The following is a 20424-nucleotide window of genomic DNA, read 5'->3' as shown; positions in this document are numbered from 1 at the left end:
GACCAGGGATCGAACCCATTTTGTTTTTTTTTTAAGAATTTTTTTTTGATGGGGAACATTTTTAAAGTCCTTATTGAATTTGTTACAATATACTGCTTTTGTTTTATGTATTGGTTTTTTGGCCACGAGGCATGTGGGATCTTAGCTCCCTGACCAGGGAACGAACCTGTATGCCCTGCATTGCAAGGCAAATTCCTAACCACTGGACCGCCAGGGAAGTCCCAAGATGTGCCCTGTTTTTAACAGAGAACTTTCGTTTTAAAACTTGAGTGCTGTGCACAGATGCAATGCAGCATCCTTGGATACCGGTTCTGCCCTTGTGAGTTTTGCTTTGTGCCAGGCACTGGTCTCAGCGCTCTCACAGTCCCCTCACTAGGGAGGAGCTATTGTTCGCCCATTTTACAGGTGAGAAAACAGAGGTTCAGAGAGGTGAGGTGACCTGCCAAGGTGACACTGGAGTCGGGTGGATCCAGGGGGTGGCTTGTAGGTTCGATTTCTCTATAACTCAGGTCAGGAAGATAAACAGATGCAGAAGAGCACAAGAGGCAATGTTAGTATCAGGTAAACGGCAACTGATGGGCCACAGTTGTACCTAAAATTAACTGTAACACAGTTCTTAATAAAGATGGTCATGATCGAGTCCCTCCCATCAGGGAAACTTGCACAAGCCTCTTAGATAGCCTAATCCACCAGAGGGCAGACAGCAGAAGCAAGAAGAACTATAGTCCTGCAACCTGTGGAACAAAAACAGAAAGATAGACAGAAAGATAGACAAGATGAAAAGGCAGAGGACTATGTACCAGATGAAGGAACAAGGTAACACCCCAGAAAAACAACTAAATGAAGTGGAGATAGGCAACCTTCCAGAAAAAGAATTCAGAATAATGATAGCAAAGATGATCCAGGACCTCGGAAAAAGAATGGAGGCAAAGATCGAGGAGATGCAAGAAATGTTTAACAAAGACCTAGAAGAATTAAAGAACAAACAACAGAGACAAACAATACAATAACTGAAATGAAAAATACACTAGAAGGAATCAATAGCAGAATAACTGAGGCAGAAGAACGGATAAGTGACCTGAAAGACAGAATGGTGGAATTCACTGCTGCAGAACAGGATAAAGAAAAAAAATGAAAAGACATGAAGACAGCCTAAGAGACCTCTGGGACAACATTAAACGCAACAACATTCACATGATAGGGGTCCCAGAAGGAAAAGAGAGAGAGAAAGGACCCGAGAAAATATTGGAAGAGATTATAGTCGAAAACTTCCCTAATGTGGGAAAGGAAATAGCCACCCAAGTCCAGGAAGCGCAGAGAGTCCCATACAGGATAAACCCAAGGAGAAACATGCCAAGACACATAGTAATCAAACTGGCAAAAATTAAAGACAAAGAAAAATTATTGAAAGCAGCAAGGGAAAAATGACAAATAACATACAGGGGAACTCCCATAAGGTTAACAGCTGATTTCTCAGCAGAAACTACAAGTCAGAAGGGAGTGGCAAGACATATTGAAAGTGATGAAAGGGAAGAACCTACAACCAAGATTACTCTACCCAGCAAGGCTCTTATTCAGATTCGATGAAGAAATCAAAAGCTTTACAGACAAGCAAAAGCTAAGAGATTGAGCACCACCAAACCAGCTCTACAACAAATGCTAAAAAAACTTCTCTAAGTGGGAAACACAAGAGAAGAAAAGAATCTACAAAAACAAACCCAGAACAATTAAGAAAATGGTAATAGGAACATACATATCGATAATTACCTTAAATGTGAATGGATTAAATGCTCCAACCAAAAGACACAGGCTCGCTGAATGGATACAAAAACAAGACCCATATATATGCTGTCTACAAGAAGATCCACTTCAGACCTAGGGACACATACGGACTGAGAGTGAGGGGATGGGAAAAGATATTCCATGAAAATGGAAATCAAAAGAAAGCTGGAGTAGCAATACTTATATCAGATAAAAGAGACTTTAAAATGATGTTACAAGAGACAAGGAAGGACACTACATAATGATCAAAGGATCAATCCAAGAAGATACAACAATTGTAAATATATATGCACCCAACTTAGGAGCACCTCAATACATAAGGCAACTGTTAACAGCTCTAAAAGAGGAAATCGACAGTAACACAATAATAGTGGGGGACTTTAACACCTCACTTACACCAATGAACAGATCATCCAAACAAAACTAACAAGGAAACACAGTTTTTTTTTTTTTTTTTTTTTTTTTTTTTCTGTACACAAGCCTCTCACTGTTGTGGCCTCTCCTGTTGCGGAGCAGAGGCTCCGGACACGCAGGCTCAGCGGCCATGGCTCATGGGCCTAGCGGCTCCACAGCATGTGGGATCTTCCTGGACCGTGGCACGAACCTGTGTCCCCCCTGCATCGGCAGGCGGACTCTCAACCACTGCACCACCTGGGAAGCCCCGAAACACAAGCTTTAAATGACACAATAGACCAGATAGATTTAGTTGATACTTATAGGACATTCCATCCAAAAACATCAGATTACACTTTCTTCTCAAGTGTGCAGAGAACATTCCCCAGGATAGATCACATCTTGTGTCACAAATCAAACCTCAGTAAATTTAAGAAAATTGAAATCATAACAAGCATCTTTTCTGACCACAACACTATGAGATTAGAAATCAATTACAGGGAAAAAAAAGTAAAAATACACAAAACACATTGAAGATAAACACTGCCGTACTAAATAACTAAAATATCACTGAAGAAATCAAGAGGAAATCAGAAAATACCTAGAGACAAATGACAATGAAAATACGATGATCCAAAGCCTATGGGATGCAGTAAAAGCAGTTCTAAGAGGGAAGTTTATAGCAATACAATCCTACCTCAGGAAACAACAAACACCTCAAATAAACAATCTAACCTTACACCTAAAAGAACTAGAGAAAGAAGAACAAACAAAACCCAAAGTTAGTAGAAGGAAAGAAATCATAAAGATCAGAGCAGAAATAAATGAAATAGAAACAAAGAAAACAATAGCAAAGATCAATAAACCTAAAAGCTGGTTCTTTGAGAAGATAAACAAAATTGATAAGCCATTAGCCAGACTCATCAAGAAAAAGAGGGAGAGGACTCAAATCATTTAAAATTAGAAATGAAAAAGGAGAAGTTACAACAGACACCACAGAAATACAAAGCATCATAAGACACTACTACAAGCAACTATATACCAATAAAATGGACAACCTCAATGAAATGGACAAATTCTTAGAAAGGTATAACCTTCCAAGACTGAAGCAGGAAGAAATAGAAAATATGAACGGACCAATCACAAGTAATGAAGTTGAAACTGTGATTAAAAATCTTCCAACAAACCATAATTCAAAAAGTCATGTACCACAATGTTTATTGCAGCTCTGTTTACAATAGCCAGGACATGGAAGCAACCTAAGTGTCCATCCACAGATGAATGGATAAAGAAGATGTGGCACATATATACAATGGAATATTACTCAGCCATAAAAAGAAACGAAATTGAATTATTTGTAGTGAGGTGGATGGACCTAGAGTCTGTCATACAGAGTGAAGTAAGTCAGAAAGAGTAAAACGAATACCGTACGCTAATACATATATATAGGATCTAAAAAAAAAAGGTCATGAAGAAGCTAGGGGCAAGACGGGAATAAGGACAGACCTACTAGAGAATGGACTTGAGGATATGGGGAGGAGGAAGGGTAAGCTGTGACAAAGTGAGAGAGTGGCAAGGACATACATACACTACCAAATGTAAAATAAGTAGCTAGTGGGAAGCAGCCGCATAGCACAGGGAGATCAGCTCAGTGCTTTGTGACCACCTAGAGGGGTGGGTTAGGGAGATGCAAGAGGGAAGAGATATGGGGATATATGTATATGTATAACTGATTCACTTTGTTATAAAGCAGAAACTAACACACCATTGTAAAGCAATTATACTCCAATAGAGATGTTAAAAAAAAAATCTTCCAACAAACAAAAGTCCAGGACCAGATGGCTTCACAGGTGAGTTCTATCAAACATTTAGAGAAGAGCTAACATCCATCCTTCTCAAACTCTTCCAAAAAATTGCAGAAGAAGGAACACTCCCAAACTCATTCTATGAGGGCACCATCACCCTGATACCAAAACCAGACAAAGATACTACACATAAAGAAAATTACAGACCAATATTACTGATGAATATAGATGCAAAAATCCTCAACAAAATACTAGCAAGTAGAATCCACCAACACGTTAAAAGGATCATACACCATGATCAACTGGGATTTATCCCAGGGAAGCAAGGATTCTTCAATATATGCAAATCAATCAATGTGATACACCATATTAACAAACTGAAGGAGAAAAACCATATGATCATCTCAATAGATGCAGAAAAAGCTTTTGACAAAATTCAACACCCACTTAACAATAAAATCTCTCCAGAAAGTGGGCAAAGAGGGAACCTACCTCAACATAATAAAGGCTATATATGACAAACCCACAGCAAACATCGTTCTCAATGGTGAAAAATTGAAAGCATTTCCTCTAAGATCAGGAACAAGACAAGGATGTCCACTCTCACCACTATTATTCAACATAGTTTTGGAAGGCCTAGCCACAGCAATCAGAGAAGAAAAAGAAATAAAAGGAATACAAATTGGAAAAGAAGAAGTAAAACTATCACTGTTTGCAGATGACATGATACTATACCTAGAGAATCCTAAAGATGCCACCAGAAAACTACTAGAGCTAATCAATGAATTTGGCAAAGTTGCAGGATACAAAATTAAGCACAGAAATCTCTTGTATTCCTATACACTAATGATGAAAACTCTGAAAAAGAAATTAAGGAAACACTCCATTTACCATTGCAACAAAAAGAATAAAATACCTAGGAATAAACCTGCTTAGGGAGACAAAAGACCTGTATGCAGAAAACTATGACACTGATGAAAGAAATTAAAGATGACACCAACAGATGGAGGGATATACCATGTTCTTGGATTGGAAGAATGATTATTGTGAAAATGACTATACTACCCAAAGCAATCTATAGATTCAATGCAATCCCTATCAAATTACCAATGGCATTTTTTACAGAACTAGAACAAAGAATCTTAAAATTTTTATGGAGACACAAAAGATCCTGAATAGCCAAAGCGGTCTTGAGGGAAAAAAAATGGAGGAATCAGGCTCCCTGACTTCAGACTATACTACAAAGCTACAGTAATCAAGACGATATGGTACTGGCACAAAAACAGGAATATAGATCAATGGAACAGGATAGAAAGCCCAAAGATAAACCCACACACCTATGGTCAACTAATCTATGACAAAGGAGGCAAGGATATGCAATGGAGAGAAGACAGTCTTTTCAGTAAGTGGTGCTGGGAAAACTGGACAGCTGCATGTAAAAGAATGAAATTAGAACACTCCCTAACACCATACACAAAAATAAACCCAAAATGGATTAGAGACCTAAATGTAAGACCGGACACTATAAAACTCTTAGAGGAAAACATAGGAAGAACACTCTTTGACATAAATCACAGCAAGATCTTTTTTGATCCACCTCCTAGAGTAATGGAAATAAAAACAAAACTAAACAAATGGGACCTAATGAAACCTAAAAGTTTTTGCACAGCAAAGGAAACTACAAACAAGACAAAAAGCCCTCAGAACCGGAGAAAATATTTGCAAACAAATCAACGGACAGAGGATTAATCTGCAAAATATATAAACAGCTCATGCATCACAATATTAAAAAAACAACCCAATCCAAAAATGGGCAGAAGACCTAAATAGACATTTCTCTAAAGAAGACATACAGGTGGCCAAGAAGCACATGAAAAGCTGCTCAACATCACTAATCATTAAAGAAATGCAAATCAAAACTACAATGAGGTATCACCTCACACCAGTTAGAATGGGCATCATCAGAAAATCTACAAACAACAAATGCTGGAGAGGGTGTGGAGAAGAGGGAACCCTCTTGCACTGTTAGTGGGAATGTAAATTGATACAGCCACTATGGAGAACAGTATGGAGGTTCCTTAAAAAACTAAAAGTAGAATTACCATATGATCCAGCAGTCACATTACTGGGCATATACCCAGAGAAAACCATAATTCAAAAAGACACATGCAGGCTTCCCTGGTGGCACAGTCGTTGAGAGTCCACCTGCCGATATAGGGGACACGGGTTCGTGCCCCGGTCCGGGAAGATCCCACATGCCACGGAGTGGCTGGGCACATGAGCCACAGCCGCTGGGCCTGCGCATCCGGAGCCTGTGCTCCGCAACAGGAGAGGCCACAGCAGTGAGAGGCCCGCGTACCACAAAAAAAAAAAAGAAGAAAAAAAAAAAAAAGAAACAAGCACCCCGGTGTTCATTGCAGCACTATTTACAACAGCCAGGGCATGGAAGCAACCTAAATGCCCATCAACAGATGAATGGATAAAGAAGAAGTGGTACATATATACAATGGAATATTACTCAGCCAGAAAAAGGAACGAAATTGGGTCATTTGTAGGGGCCTGGGTGGATCTAGAGACTGTCATACAGAGTGAAGTAAGTTAGAAAGAGAAAAACAAGTATATATTAATGCACATATGTTGAACCTAGAAAAATGGTACAGATGAACTGGTTTGCAGGGCAGAAATAGAGACACAGATGTAGAGAACAAACGTATGGACACCAAGGTGGGAAAGTGGTGGGTGAATTGGGAGATTGGGATTGACATATATACACTAATATGTATAAAATGGATAACTAGTAAGAACCTGCTGTATAAAAAGAAAAATTCAAAAAAGATGGTCGTGATCGTGACAATGCTTTCTTTTCCCAAGTAACACATTCCCTGAAATGAATGCACCCCAAGCGGCTGGAGAGAAGCACAGTCATTGTAGGGGACTTGAGCTTTGTCTGACAGATCAAGTGAATAAAAGATATAACGGGATTGAGGTCCTGGATCTTAGATTTAATTATCCATATTTTTAAAAATTGATAAGCAAATGGCACGTAAGTCTGCAGTGTTAGGAACTGAGGAGGTGGTGACACTTCAGACACAGAGACAATTTTAATAAGAGGATCCCAGGTTCCATAGCAACACATTTGAAAATCTCAATGAAATGAGGATTTTCTGCAGGAACACAAATGAGTAAAGTGGGCCCCAGACAAGGTAGACAGTCTGAGAAGGTCGGTGTGTGTGGATGACAGACAGGTAGTGTGAACCGGCTGGCAGCAGCTTCGCGGCTTTGAAGAGTGGGCAGCTCCAGAGGCTTCAGGAAGGAAGGAAGCTGCCTGATGGCCTCCCAGGACTAGCCTCACTCCGGTCATGACAGTGACCTGTACAGAGCCTGCCCAGTGCCGGGCTGAGTGCTGGCAGCAGCCGGTTAACCCTCATAGCAACCCCGAGGAGGGTACTTTTTCATCTCCACTTTATACTCAAAGAGGTGGGGTATCCTGCCTGCAATCTATAGCTCGTTTGTGGCAAAGCTGAGCTTGGATCCAAGCAAGCTAGTTCTAGAACCCATGTCCTCAGCCGCTGTGATACAGCTTTTCAGCTGATGGTTGCGTGAATAAAGGAAGCCACAGGTCAATTTTGCTCACAAGTGCAGATGCAGAAAATCTGAGTAAAAGAAGAGCGAATAGCATCTACCAGTGCAGGGAAGATATAATCACCAGCAATAGTTGATCCCAGCGGCAGGAGGACGGTTTGGTATTAGTAAATCCGACAGTAGATGAAATCATATTACTAGATCAGAGAAGAAACCAGTCATTGTGGCAGATGCTAACAAGGCATTCAAAATGTAGCATCCTGTCTCGATAACTCTTAGTATGAGGGCTGTTTCCTTAACACAGTAAATCCCATCCTGTATCAGCCACCAGCGTATTCCTCAAAGGTAAAGTGTGGAGGCGACCCCATTAAAACAAGAAGGATGAGGAGGCCCCAGGAGGCTGTTCCCAGACAGCTTTCCATGAAGTATAGCGAATGCAGCCGACAGGCTCATGGGGCAGGAGGAATATTCGCTCATCTGCTCAGAAGATGGAGCGGGCGGAAAAGCTTTTACGGTTAAGAAGCGTGTTCGGGAAGGAGGGCCGGTGCAGAATTATGCAAAGATGAGCATCTTCCTCGTAAGCCACAATAGCCAAGCAGGAAACATAGTAGGAAAATGTGATGCAAACTGGAAACAAAAATCTGGGACCCCAGGTGTGTGTTTCTTTCTTTCTTTGTTCCTTCATGCAGGCGGGCGTGCCGTGCCACGCGGCTTGTGGGATCTGAGTTCCCCGACCAGGGATCGAACCCGGGCCCTAGGCAGTGAAAGTGTGGAGTCCTAACCAGTGCACTGCCCAGGCATCTGTTTATAAAGCAGACGGGCCCTTTGGGAAGGAAGGCCCAGAGCTGTCGAGAAGGGATGGACTCTCGGAAAGGGAGAGAAGGCTGTGATTTTGGATAGAAAGACTCGTCACCGTGGAGATGGATGTTCCCGGTTCACGCGTGCAATGTGAACATAGTAAGAGGTCCGGAGAGGATTGTAGGAAAGGAGCTTGACGGCTTTACCTTCAAGTTCATCTGGAGGGCTAACGTTTATATGAGAATAACCAGTAGTATTCTGAAAAGGAAAAGTGGTCAGGTGGACACGGGGCAGGCTGAGGTGGTGACTTGTTCTTTCAAAGCCAAAAATATAGAAATCAGAAGCTTATAGTGGTTAATACGGTGTCGTTTTGGTGCCAGAATAGTTCTGTGAAATCATGTAGCGATTCATTTAACATTGATGGGAAGGAATGACTTGAGTCATCAGTGGAGTTGGAAAAACTGGCTAGATGGTTCCATTTCGGGAAAATAAACCGCCCAATAGAAAAACATGGAGTCAGAGCAGAAATTGGTGGTTCACAAGAGAAGAAAAATACCAACAAACAGTCAGTGAATGTACAGCAAGAGTTTAATCTTACCAGGAATCTAATAAGTGCAGCTTAAATAAGACTGAGTTTTTGCCTGTGCAGTTTGCAAAGAGCTTTTTTACATTCTGTGTTTGGAAGGGTGGCCTGAGAAAGGGGTGTTTGAACTCAGCAGTTGGGAATGGTCATCTGTGGGGCGCACACAGCCTGAAGAATCACTGGGAAGGCACACCTGTTTACCCAGCAAATTCTACTCTGAGAATTGTATTCAGTGAAAGGACAGGTTGACAAAGATGAGTTTAAGCTTGCCCCTCTGTAAAAATTTGAAGCAATCTAAAAGGTTCTCAAAGTGAAATTTGTTAGACTGTGGCATTTTTGTACATGGAGTATTATGTAACTATTAAGTGATTTCTATGGTGTATTCTGGGAAAAAACTTAGTCATAAAACAAGATGTTATTCATTGTTTACAAGTGATCTGCAAACTCTGGCCCACAGGCCACAGGAGCCCTTCAGCTAGTTCACATGGCCCTTGAGTGGAGAATGGTCTTACTTTCTTTGTTGTTTTTTTGGCTGCGTTGGGTCTTCGTTGCTGTGCGCGGGCTTTCTCTAGTTGGGGCGAGTGGGGGCTACTCTTCGTTGCGGTGCGTGGGCTTCTCATTGCAGTGGCTTCTCTTGTTGCGGAGCACGGGCTCTAGGCGTGCAGGCTTCAGTAGTTGTGGCACGCGGGCTCAGTAGTTGTGGCTCGTGGGCTCTAGGCGCGTGGGCTTCAGTAGTTATGGCGCACAGGCTTAGTTGCTCCGTAGCATGTGGGATCTTCCCGGACCAGGGCTCGAACCCGTGTCCCCTGCATTGGCAGGCGGGATTCTTAACCACTGCGCCACCAGGGAAGTCCCTGGTCTTACAGTTTTAATAGTTGAAAAAAATTAAGACTGTTTTGTGATAGGTGAAAATCAAATGAAACGTCAGAGCGCAGAGATCAAGTTTATCGGCACGTGGTCATACCCACTTTTTGGCGTATTGTCCGCGGTTGTTTGTGAGCTACGGCGGCAGAGCCGAAAAGTTGCAGCAGAGACCACCTGGCCCACCAGGACGATGATATTTACCACCTGCATTTTACAGAAAACGCTTCCTGACTCTCACTTTATTCTGTGCAAGGTCTGGAAAGTTGAGAGGGGGAAATATTGGCAGGCAGCGCTCTGAAGATTGATCTTCGTTTTCTTATGTTTTTCTATGTTTTAATTTTTTGCATAAGCATGTATTACAGTGACTCTTAAATCAACTTACTCTTTCAAAGTTAAGGATTATTTGTTTTTTGTGTTTTCTTTTTTGCGGTACGCGGGCCCCTCACTGCTGTGGCCTCTCCCGTTGCGGAGCACAGGCTCCGGACGCGCAGGCTCAGTGGCCACGGCTCACGGGCCCAGCCGCTCCGCGGCATGTGGGATCTTCTCAGCCCGGGGCACGAACCCGCGTCCCCTGCATCGGCAGGCGGACTCTCAACCGCTGCGCCACCAGGGAAGCCCAAGATGGCCATAGTTTAAAATTGTGGCTATAATGCATGATTGCGCGGACCACTTATACAGTTGAAGTTTGATGTTGGAAAGCTGACTTCAAATAAATCATTGCATCATCTACCCCAGGTTAACCTGTATTAAATGACTAAAATACTACATTTATACTTCTTCCTTGTCCCCTCCTTCCCTCCGTGCTCCCCCCAGTGTTTCATGATGAGCCCCTTGGAAAGCACCCCCATAGTAAGCTCCCCTCCTGTAGGGAGTTCTCCCAAAGGCATATTTGGTAAATGACCTGGGACCCCCTGCTGACCGTAAGCCAGAATGAGGAGTTAGAACCTCTCGGACCCCATCCAAGGGAAATCTAATAACCGGTGTATTAAAGGACGAGTGTTGTGAGCCGGTGGGTCTTTGTGCTGGGCGCTGGGGGCCACCAGAGGCTGGGATGGCACTCAGACCCCATGGCCGGCTGGTTTCATCCTTGTATGTGCAGGATGGTGGGAACAGCCAATGTTAAGTCAACCCTACCAGCCTTGGGGGTGGGGGGAAGAGCCCTGCAAGGCTACTCATGGGTCTGGCCCACACACCGGAGGTTCAGCCTTGCCCGCTTCTGAATTGACTTAACAGTATCGGCCTATTGCAGGGTGTCCCCTGTCGCCCTGGGGCCACCAGGACCCAAATGCCCAGAGGGGTGTCGTCTGGTCAGGAATCATCTGGGTCTACAAACTGCCGCTCAGCGCTTTTCCCGTCCACGTGGAGGAACTTGGTTGTCTTCAAGCAGGTGGTTTGCAGATGGTTTCCTCCCGTGGCACGGGTGCTGGGCTGCCCCGAGCTCCCACGGACCTGACCCAGCTCTCATGCATCACCTGCTGTGCCATCCGCACATCACCTGCAGGGTCCCAGCCCCAGGCACCTCTAGCCCTTCCCGTCATCCCGTCTCCCCTCTGCTCCCTGACACCAGTGTTCCTGGACCCCATCAGGGCCTCCACCCTGCCCTTCCCAATGCCCATCTTGCCGCCGTCTTTTTCTCTCTGGACTTGGATTCCACAGCCTGTCACCATCACCCCGACCTTGGCCCTGGGGCCCCAAGCACAGCAGACCCATCCCCAGCGCGGTCCAGGCGTCTGCCTGCTTTGGTCCTGCACAGCCGGAGAAAATCCCCAAACCGCTGGCTCATCTTCCTTAATTCATGAGCCCTGACTCTGATGGCCCCAGACCACCACTCTGTGCCCTTAGAGCCTGTGTCACACCCGCTTTCTGACTCCAGTGCCGTCTCCCTATCCCCACTCTGAGTAGATGAACTTATTTCACCGAGAAAACGTGAGCATTCTAAAGAGACCTCCCGTCTGCCTCCCACCGCCTCTGCCAGCTCCCACACAGCTGTTCCCTCCTGCTTTCTCTCCTCCTGTCTGCTGGGTGTGGGGGGGGTGCAGGGGGCTGTGCGCTGCAGGCGCCGGCCACCCACCCACTTCCCGCTCCCTGGAGGAGGACGTTCCCGACCGGTCCCCTCTCCTGAAGTTAAATAATTTCCTACTCTTGCATGCCGATCTCCTGGTCCTGTCCTGTATCCCTCCGTAGTCACGTCTGCTCCCGGGCAGCTGTGTGAAACTCAGGAAGTCGGGTCATGGCACCAGCTGCATTTGGAAACAGAAACCTGGACCGCCCCCTTCCTTTGCAAAGCTAATGACGTTTCCACCTGCCTGCTGCATAAGCCCGAGTAAAAACTGACGATGACTATAAACTGCAGCTGACGGTGAAGTGTGCTTTTCCCGGCTGACCTTAAGCGACGCCCTCTCATGCTTTAGTTTGTCAACATGCCCTGCCTTGTGTTAAAATATTTTTCCTTTCCCAGGACATGGGCAAATTTTCCCTCACCTACGAGGCCTCCATGACCCGGCTCTTCCGAGAGGGCAGGACGGAGACCGTGCGTTCCTGCACCACTGAGTCGTGCAACTTTGTGCTGGCCATGGTGGACCCCACGCAGACGGTAGGTGCTGCCCGGCCGGGAGCGGGACAGTGCATTTCACAGAACAGCCCCTGAGGTTGACACGCAGCCTTCCCTGATTAAATCCCGTGTATACTTTCTCCAGCAGGTCTGTATCCAGCATCTCCTTTCCCTCACCCCTCTCAAAGGGACAGAAAATATTAAAAGGTGACTGTCGGGGTCTTCCCTGGTGGTCCAGTGGTTAGGACTCTGCGCTTCCATTGCAGGGGGTGCGGGTTCAACCCATGGTCGGGGAGCTAAGATCCTGCATGCCTCGTGGAGTGGCAAAAAAAAAATTAAAAAAAAGAAAAAAGGAAACCATCAGGACAGACACAAAGGTTCATGTTTGCATCAATCTTCTGTCCTTCTGTAACTCCTATAAATCAGATTATACTTCCCAAGAGTCTTCAGATCAGAGCAGTACACAGCCAGTGAATAAAGGAGTGGCGGGGAGATGCCGCAAGACAGTGCAAGTAGTCGGTGTCTGGGTGGGAAAACAGTGACTATCACAGGAGCCTTCTGCTCGGGGTTCCTGAAGCCCGCTGCCCATGCTGAAGCTCCTTGAGCAGGCTTGGGGCTCCAGGTTTTCTGTACGTTGCCTTTGACAATCCTAGCGGTGGCCCATGAAGTGTCATCCGTTCATTTTTGTAGATAAAAGAACAGAGACTTAGATGAATTCGGCAAACTGCTGGGCCGCACACCTAGTTAGGGGCTGAGGCCCATCCACAGCCAGTTCTGCCTGACCCGGAGGGCAGGTGCCTGCTGACCCCCGAGGAGACATGGCCCAGGGCTCTTGCTCTGCTCTGGAGGAACCTCCGTTCTGGAAAGGCTTTCGATGCTGTGGGAAGAGCTCAGCAGGTCTTGTGACGGATTGCTCTCATCTGTCATTAGCTGCCTTCAGAATCAGTCTTGAGGACCGGTTCTGGAGCAGGTGGGCCAAAGCCTGGATGGGCCTCCACATCCCACGGAAGGGTGCTGTGTCACCTCGTTCTGTGATTGACTGAACAGGGCCCAGACGAGCTGAAGCAGGCTTTTCGGGTCCAACCTGAAGGCCCCAGAAGCGCTGTTTTAGTAGAGCTTCCAGACCACTTTGGAGGGTTATTTATGACCCGCAGGAACATCGCAGCCTGCGGAGAGGGACAGACCGTCATTTCCACCTGATGAGACTTGGAGGCTGGAGCTTTCCTACCTGCTTGCTGGTCTCATTTGTATAAAAGGTGGAATGATGCCCAGTGGGCTGTACACAGGACCCCGAAACTGCCTCTCCAACAACTTGTCCCCCTGCAGCCTCCACGCCGCCCCGTTCGCAGCGTATCTGCGGAAGCGGCAGTCGGCCAGTGGGGTTTCTGGTCAGGTCGCCTTGGCAACCACCCAGAGACACCCCCCCACACACACTCGCACCGCCACCAGTGACCTGCTTTCTCAGCACCCTGTCGGACCGCTGGAGAGAAGGGCCGTGAACCTCATCCTGGAGCTTAGCCCGTGATGCACGACGTGAAAGTCCTCGTCGTTTGTTATTTTAGGTTGAACAGAGGCTCAAGTTATTCAAGATTGCGTCCAAGAAGCATCAGCACCTGTGCCACCTGGCGATGACCGGCTCCGGGATCGACCGCCATCTCTTCTGCCTCTACGTGGTGTCCAAGTACCTCGCTGTTGACTCCCCTTTCCTGAAGGAGGTGAGTCACTCCTGGGGCAGCCCACTCAGCTTTCTTGGCTAAACCAAAACTTAGTAGATCAGTAGTACAGCTTTGCCAGTCGGAACTGGCCTCACAGGTGGGTCTTGGGGCTCAACTGTCCTCACCATGGAAAATTGGAGCCGCATTTCTTCAGTCCCTGGAATGCCACGGTTTGTACTAAAATAATCATTTGTACTAAAATGATGAGCTCTGAGTGTTTTTTTTCTTTTTTTTCGGCCGTGCCACGCAGCATGCGAGCTCTTAGTTCCCCAACCAGGGATCGAACCCATGCCCTCTGCAGTGGAAGTGTGGAGTCTTAACCACTGGACTGCCAGGGAAGTCCCAATAAAATTTAATTTTTTAATAATGGCTGTGTTTGGGCTTCCCTGGTGGCACAGTGGTTGAGAGTCCGTCTGCCGATGCAGGGGATGCGGGTTCGTGCCCCGGTCCGGGAGGATCCCACATGCCGTGGAGCGGCTGGGCCCGTGAACCATGGCCGCTGAGCCTGTGCTCTGCAGCCTGTGCTCTGCAGCGGGAGGGGCCACAACAGTGAGAGGCCCACGTACCGCAAAAAAAATAATAATAGTAAAATAATGGCTGTGTTTAACAAGCAGCTTGGAAAATTCCGGAAATTTGGCAGCCATCTCAGGGGAGCTGGTACCAGTCAGCTCCAGCACACCACTGCCCCCGTTCCGAATCTTACTGCATGTATCTGCCACCTTCCCTGCCTTAGGACCCCATCAGCTGGTGTTGGCCCCTCCAGTCCGGGTGTCCTCACCTACTCCATCCCTCTCCACAGACCTCCTGCCCTGGGCCGGCGAGGCCTTCAGGGACATAAGCCTCTGGTGTCTGAAACAGTGCGAACACCGAGCGAGCCCTTTCTTGTCTTCCACCCGGGCTCCTCGGGGATAGAAGAGGATGGAATTGGGAAGTGTTGTTGGAACGTTTCCTTGTTTTACTCCACAGGTGCTATCTGAGCCTTGGAGATTGTCCACCAGCCAGACCCCTCAGCAGCAGGTGGAACTGTTCAATTTGGAAAAGAATCCAGAGTACGTGTCAAGCGGAGGCGGCTTTGGACCGGTAAGCGGCCAAGCGTCTGCAGACATTGATGGCAGTCTCATAGTGAAAGTGTCAGAAATCCCCTTTGCCCGTGGCCTCATTGCCCAGGGTGCTATTGATGGATTGGCCGTGCCCCGCGGCATGCAGGATCTTAGTTCCCCGGCCAGGGATGGAACCCGTGCCCCCTGCAGTAGAAGCGCGGGGTCTCAACCCCTGAACAGCCGGGAAGTCCCCCCACGGATCCATTTAAACCTGCTTTTCCGTAGGTTGCTGACGACGGCTATGGGGTGTCGTACATTCTCGTGGGTGAGAAGCTCATCAGTTTCCACATTTCTTCCAAGTTCTCCTGCCCTGAGACAGTAAGTACAAAACAAAAGGTCTCTTTTCTAAAGTTGGGGTTTTTCACTGTTTTCTTCTGAGCACATCCTTGATTTGACAGAAAATTTCAATTCAGTTACGTACTCTTGCTTGGTTGGGACATTTTCAAAACAAGGATTTTGAAAGTCTCTTAAGAGTTTTAAAGGGATCGATCTTATTTGGTCGAAAGTGTGTATCTTTGCTGGTCACAGTGGTTTTAAATCGTGATGTTGGAGTGCTTCTACAGCCTCCAGACTCTCTGTAACATTGGAGGGTGGGTTAAGGTTCGTGTACCCGTGCTAAGAAATACATATACACATTGAAGCAGGGGTCTGCAGCGTTCTCTGTGAACCCGTGACCACCTTCCTAGCATGGCACATTTAATCCTTATTTATATTCTCTCCTTTCCACATTGTACATAGCCTGACAGGCAATGCCAGGTTCACCTTTAACAGAGAAGATTGGAATTCACTTGCTTATTGTGTTTTATGTAACGCATTGACATTAGGGGAAGCCTTAGATTAGGGGAAACCACACCCACACAGAACGTAAATTGGTGCAGGCACTATGGAAAACAGTATGGAGGTTCCTTAAGAAACTAAAAATAGAGCTACCCTATTACCCTGCAATCCCACTCCTGGGCATAGATCCAAAGAAAACTCTTAATTCAGAATGATAACATGCACCCCAATGTTCATAGCAGCACTATTTACAATAGCTAAGACATGGAAGCAACCTGAATGTCCATCAGGAGATGAATGGATAAAGGAGATGTAGTGTGTGTGCGTGTGCGCGTGCGTGCGCACGTGTGCCCAGTGGAATATTACTCAGCCATAAAAAAGAATGAAGTGATGCCATTTGCAGCAACATGGTTGGACCTAGGGATTATCATACTAAGTGAAGTAAGTCAGACAGAGAAAGACGAATATCACATGCAATCACTTATATGTAGAATCTTAAAAAATGATAAAAATGAACTTATTTACAAAATGGAAATAGAGTCACAGACATAGAAAACAAACTTATGGTTACCAAAGGGAAAAGGGGGTGGGGAGGGATAAATTAGGAGTTCGGGATTAGCAGATACACATCACTATATATAAAGTAGATAGTCAATAAGGACCTACTGTATAGCACAAGGAACTCTACTCAATATTCTGTAATAACATGTATGGGAAAAGAATATGAAAAAGAATGGATATATGTATAACTGATTCACCTTGCTGTACATCTGAAACTAACACAACATTGTAAATCAACTATAAAATAAAAATTAAATTAAGAAAACAAACTATCAGAGTTGTTTCACTGCAAAAGATAAAGTGTTGGAAGCTAATGGAAACTTCAACAGGTGTGTGACAATTAGCTGAGGCATGGAAACGATGTTTGCTCCATACAATAAGTTATATGACAAGAATAAGACAAGTACTGTTCAAACTACTCTTTTTTTTTTTTTTTTTTGCTGTACGTGGGCCTCTCACTGTTGTGGCCTCTCCCGTTGCGGAGCACAAGCTCCGGACACACAGGCTCAGCGGCCATGGCTCACGGGCCCAGCCGCTCCACGGCATGTGGGATCTTCCCAGACCGGGGCACGAACCCGTGTCCCCTGCATCGGCAGGCGGACTCTCAACCACTGCACCACCAGGGAAGCCCCAAACTACTCTTGATAAGTTGTTTTTACAAAGAAATAAAGCACCTTAGTTTTCAAAAACAAAACAAAACAAATATACACTACTATATATAAAATAGGTAAGCAACCAAGTCGTACTGTATAGCACAGGGAACTATATGCAGTGTCTTGTAATAACCTATCATGGAAAAGAAAAAAAAACACACACTCACACAAACATGTTTGCTATCTTTGTTAACCCTTAACATCTCTCCAGACGCTATAACTTAATGATTAAGTGACTAAGTCAAAGCTTAGAGAATTGGCAAAAAGGAATGTTAGTTCTTCGAGTCAGATTATAAGTGAAAAGGCTTGAAATGTGAGAATTTCCACGTTGTAACCTGTTTCTGTTTTTTGTTTTTAAATGAAAGGATTCTCATCGCTTCGGGAAGAACCTGAAACAAGCAATGATTGACATCGTGAGTTTGTTCGGGCTCAGCTCCAATTCCAAAAAGTAAATCCCTTAGCACTGCCGGGAAGGAAAATGAGCTCTTCGGATGAAAAACCAAATGAAAAATAGCTGTGAATCCTGATTGTAGTTCAGGATGAAAATTTGCTCTAAAAGACTCAGACGTTTCCTTTCCTTCGAGGGTTTGGTGTTTTTGCTTTTCTAGATGGCAGGCTCCACCCCATGAAGTATAACCCTACTCCTTCCAAGCAAGTCCTAACCTGGGGGACATTGGATAAAGACCCCCCTAAGGTCTTCCCATCGCCTTGTGTTTCTTAAGGGGTGAAACTGTCGCTGAGCGATTTACGGAATGAGTGGGGCTGTGGCTTCATACGCGTTGGAAACGACCGACCCGGCACGCTTCCTCGGTGGCCACTGGACACTTGGTACTTACGGGCATTTAATTTTATCAGAGCGATGTAAACATTTGTTTCCTTCCGAGAGAAAAGCATTGTTTAAGCTGCAGATGTTAGCAGTTAGTGGCCAACGCGCATGCAATGCACTAACCAAGAAAAGTTGTGCTTTTGGAACCCATTCTGTCCCTGTGGTAACTCTGTCACTGTCTAGTTTGGTCGTCTGCATTTGCCTCTCCATGTTTGAAGCATGTAGTATGTCTTATCTTTAGTTTTCCTGACCTTGCAAGTCTTCAAAACCCAGTGCCTTAAAAACGGAAGGCCCTAAATGTAAGGGAGACTGCACGAGAGATTTATTTTGTAAAGTCTTTAGGTGGAATTGTGGGTGTCTTACTCCTTCTCAACTTACTGGGTGGATAACCCTATGTAGGCATTTTACTGTGGTGTCCCTGTATCCCAGAAGGACCAGTTCCCTTACGAGGGCAGCTGTGCTGCATTCCCCCATCAGACTGCCTTCCTTATGCTTCCTCCTTAAGCTGCAAAAGAAGACGTGGGCGTGCCTCAGAAATGGGGAGCGAGGGATGTGGTGGTCGAAGATTATGTGTCTGGAGTACTCACTGAAAAATCAAACATCCTAGGTGCCTCAGGGTTCCTGCTTACCCAAACTGGCGACATTTGCCACTGAGGAAGGAACAAAACTTGAGAAAAGCAAACCTCAGGGCAGTCAGGGTTGGGCATCCCAGCTGGTGAGAGAGGAGACCCACTCCCGTTTCCAGGGAGATGGAGGGAGATGGGTTATCGGTGACCTCCTAGAATGTCGCAGGTGACAGGTGCTGGGTTTAACACAGCCTACCCTTCGGATGGGAGTGCCTTGATCGAGTGACCAAAAAGCGATGAGGCGCTGAATCGTCTTCAGTATTTAATGTAAAAAGAATGGATCATGGAATGAAATAATACCCACTGCCTCTGGGCTGTAGTGACAAGCTTAGCTGTCCATCTGTTAAAATCATGTATTTATTTTTCTGACCACTATGTTCTGGTGGGGCTCGCCTCTCAGAGTTCTGAACTCCACTGATTCGGTGACGAGGCCGAACCCTTGGAGCCAGAGGAAGGCGCTCGCTGCAGAGCACGTGCATATTTTATTCCTGTACGTGTTGTGATGTAAAAACCCCACCTAAATGGGCCAAAGACTTTTTCTTTTAAAAGCAAGCAGAAATGAGAACAGACAAAAAAAAGCAAAAAGGGATATCTAACCACCACAGCAACAAAAGGCCCTGTTCATCTGTGTTACGTAGTCAAGGAGGCGTGAGGGTACAGCCCCTCTGCCTCAGCGAGGCGTAGCTTCCAGTCGAAGCCAGGGCCACTGAAATCATACACTGTTGACCACTGACCAGTCTGTATTATGATTCACAGGTGAATTCGAGCACAGACGTGTTAGCACTCAGACTTATTTGGGCTTGTCTCTCAGGTTTTAAGTGTTTCAAATGTAATCACTGCTAATCCGTGCAGTTATCAATGCAATTTTATATTCCCTGAAAGGAGGAAGAGTGGGTTTTTACTGTTCGTGTTGAAAGCAGGAGGTAGGAGTATGATGTATTTAATTGAATTTGGAATAAGCCATAGTCTTAACGGAGCTGTGGTCTGAATTTGTTATCTTGAATTGGCCATTGCATGTAAATACAATATGCTTTTTTGGATAAATCTTAGAAATGCAGTATGAATGTTATCATTAATAAAAACATTAATCCCAGTCTACCACAGTATTGCTTTCTGTCTCTTTTGTTATACTGATACGGAGGCTATAGGTCAAGTACCAGGCTCAGGCACTTGGGACAAAGGTGACCGACCAAGATATGCAGAAAAGGCCTCGGGTTGGGCAGAGTGGACATCGCTCGATTCACACACCTGACAGAGAAGAGTGGCTGCTAAGAAGGGCTGTGGGTTTTGCTGTGTTCATTTGTGCATCCTCACCCTTGCCCCGGGGCTTAGAACAGTGCCTGACACATAATAGGTGCTCAATAAATACCTGTTAAATCCATGAATTCTGTTTTCTCCACAGTTCTTATTGAACACCTACTGTATGCTTAGCTCTGTTCTAGCCACTGGGAATACAGCGGGGACCCCAAAAGGTTCTGGCTGTCGTGGAGATCAAATTTCATTGGGAGGAGGTTGAGAACCAAGGAAACCTCTCAAAGGATCTTAAGGGTTCCCTGGCACTTGTATGCGCGTGTGTGTGGGGTGGGGGAAGAGTAGCTGGCTTGGGGAGGAGGCTGATTTAGAAATGGGTTTGGGGGAATTCCCTGGTGGTCCAGTGGTTAGGACTCCTCGCTTCCTCTGCAGGGGGCCCGGGTTCCATCCCTGGTCAGGGAACTAAGATCCAGCAAGCCGCATGGCCGGAAAAAAAAAAAATTGGTTTGAGCTGAGACCTGAATGACAAGACAGGGCCGGCCTTGGCCAGTCCAGCA

General features: G+C 45.8%; 1 protein-coding gene across 7 annotated transcripts in view; it reads left to right on the top strand.

Moving 5' to 3' along the window:
• Positions 1-19719, top strand: part of CPT1A (carnitine palmitoyltransferase 1A) — a 64149-nt gene extending 44430 nt beyond the window's left edge. For 4 of the 7 annotated variants that reach the window (XM_032638904.1, XM_032638899.1, XM_032638900.1 and 1 more), the window contains 5 exons: positions 12266-12400; positions 13921-14073; positions 15040-15153; positions 15399-15491; positions 17530-19719. In XM_032638904.1, coding sequence (XP_032494795.1) covers positions 12266-12400; positions 13921-14073; positions 15040-15153; positions 15399-15491; positions 17530-17616 — 582 coding nt within the window. In that variant the 3' untranslated portion in view covers positions 17617-19719. The remainder of the gene's footprint in view (positions 1-12265; positions 12401-13920; positions 14074-15039; positions 15154-15398; positions 15492-17529) is intronic. The other 3 variants (XM_032638901.1, XM_032638905.1, XM_032638902.1) reach the window with 3 other exon arrangements.
• Positions 19720-20424: the final 705 nt, after the last annotated feature.

Source organism: Phocoena sinus, chromosome 8 (assembly GCF_008692025.1).
Source record: "Phocoena sinus isolate mPhoSin1 chromosome 8, mPhoSin1.pri, whole genome shotgun sequence".
NCBI lineage: Eukaryota > Metazoa > Chordata > Mammalia > Artiodactyla > Phocoenidae > Phocoena > Phocoena sinus.
The sequence above is the reverse complement of the archived record's forward strand: the minus strand, read 5'-3'. Positions and strand labels throughout refer to the sequence as shown.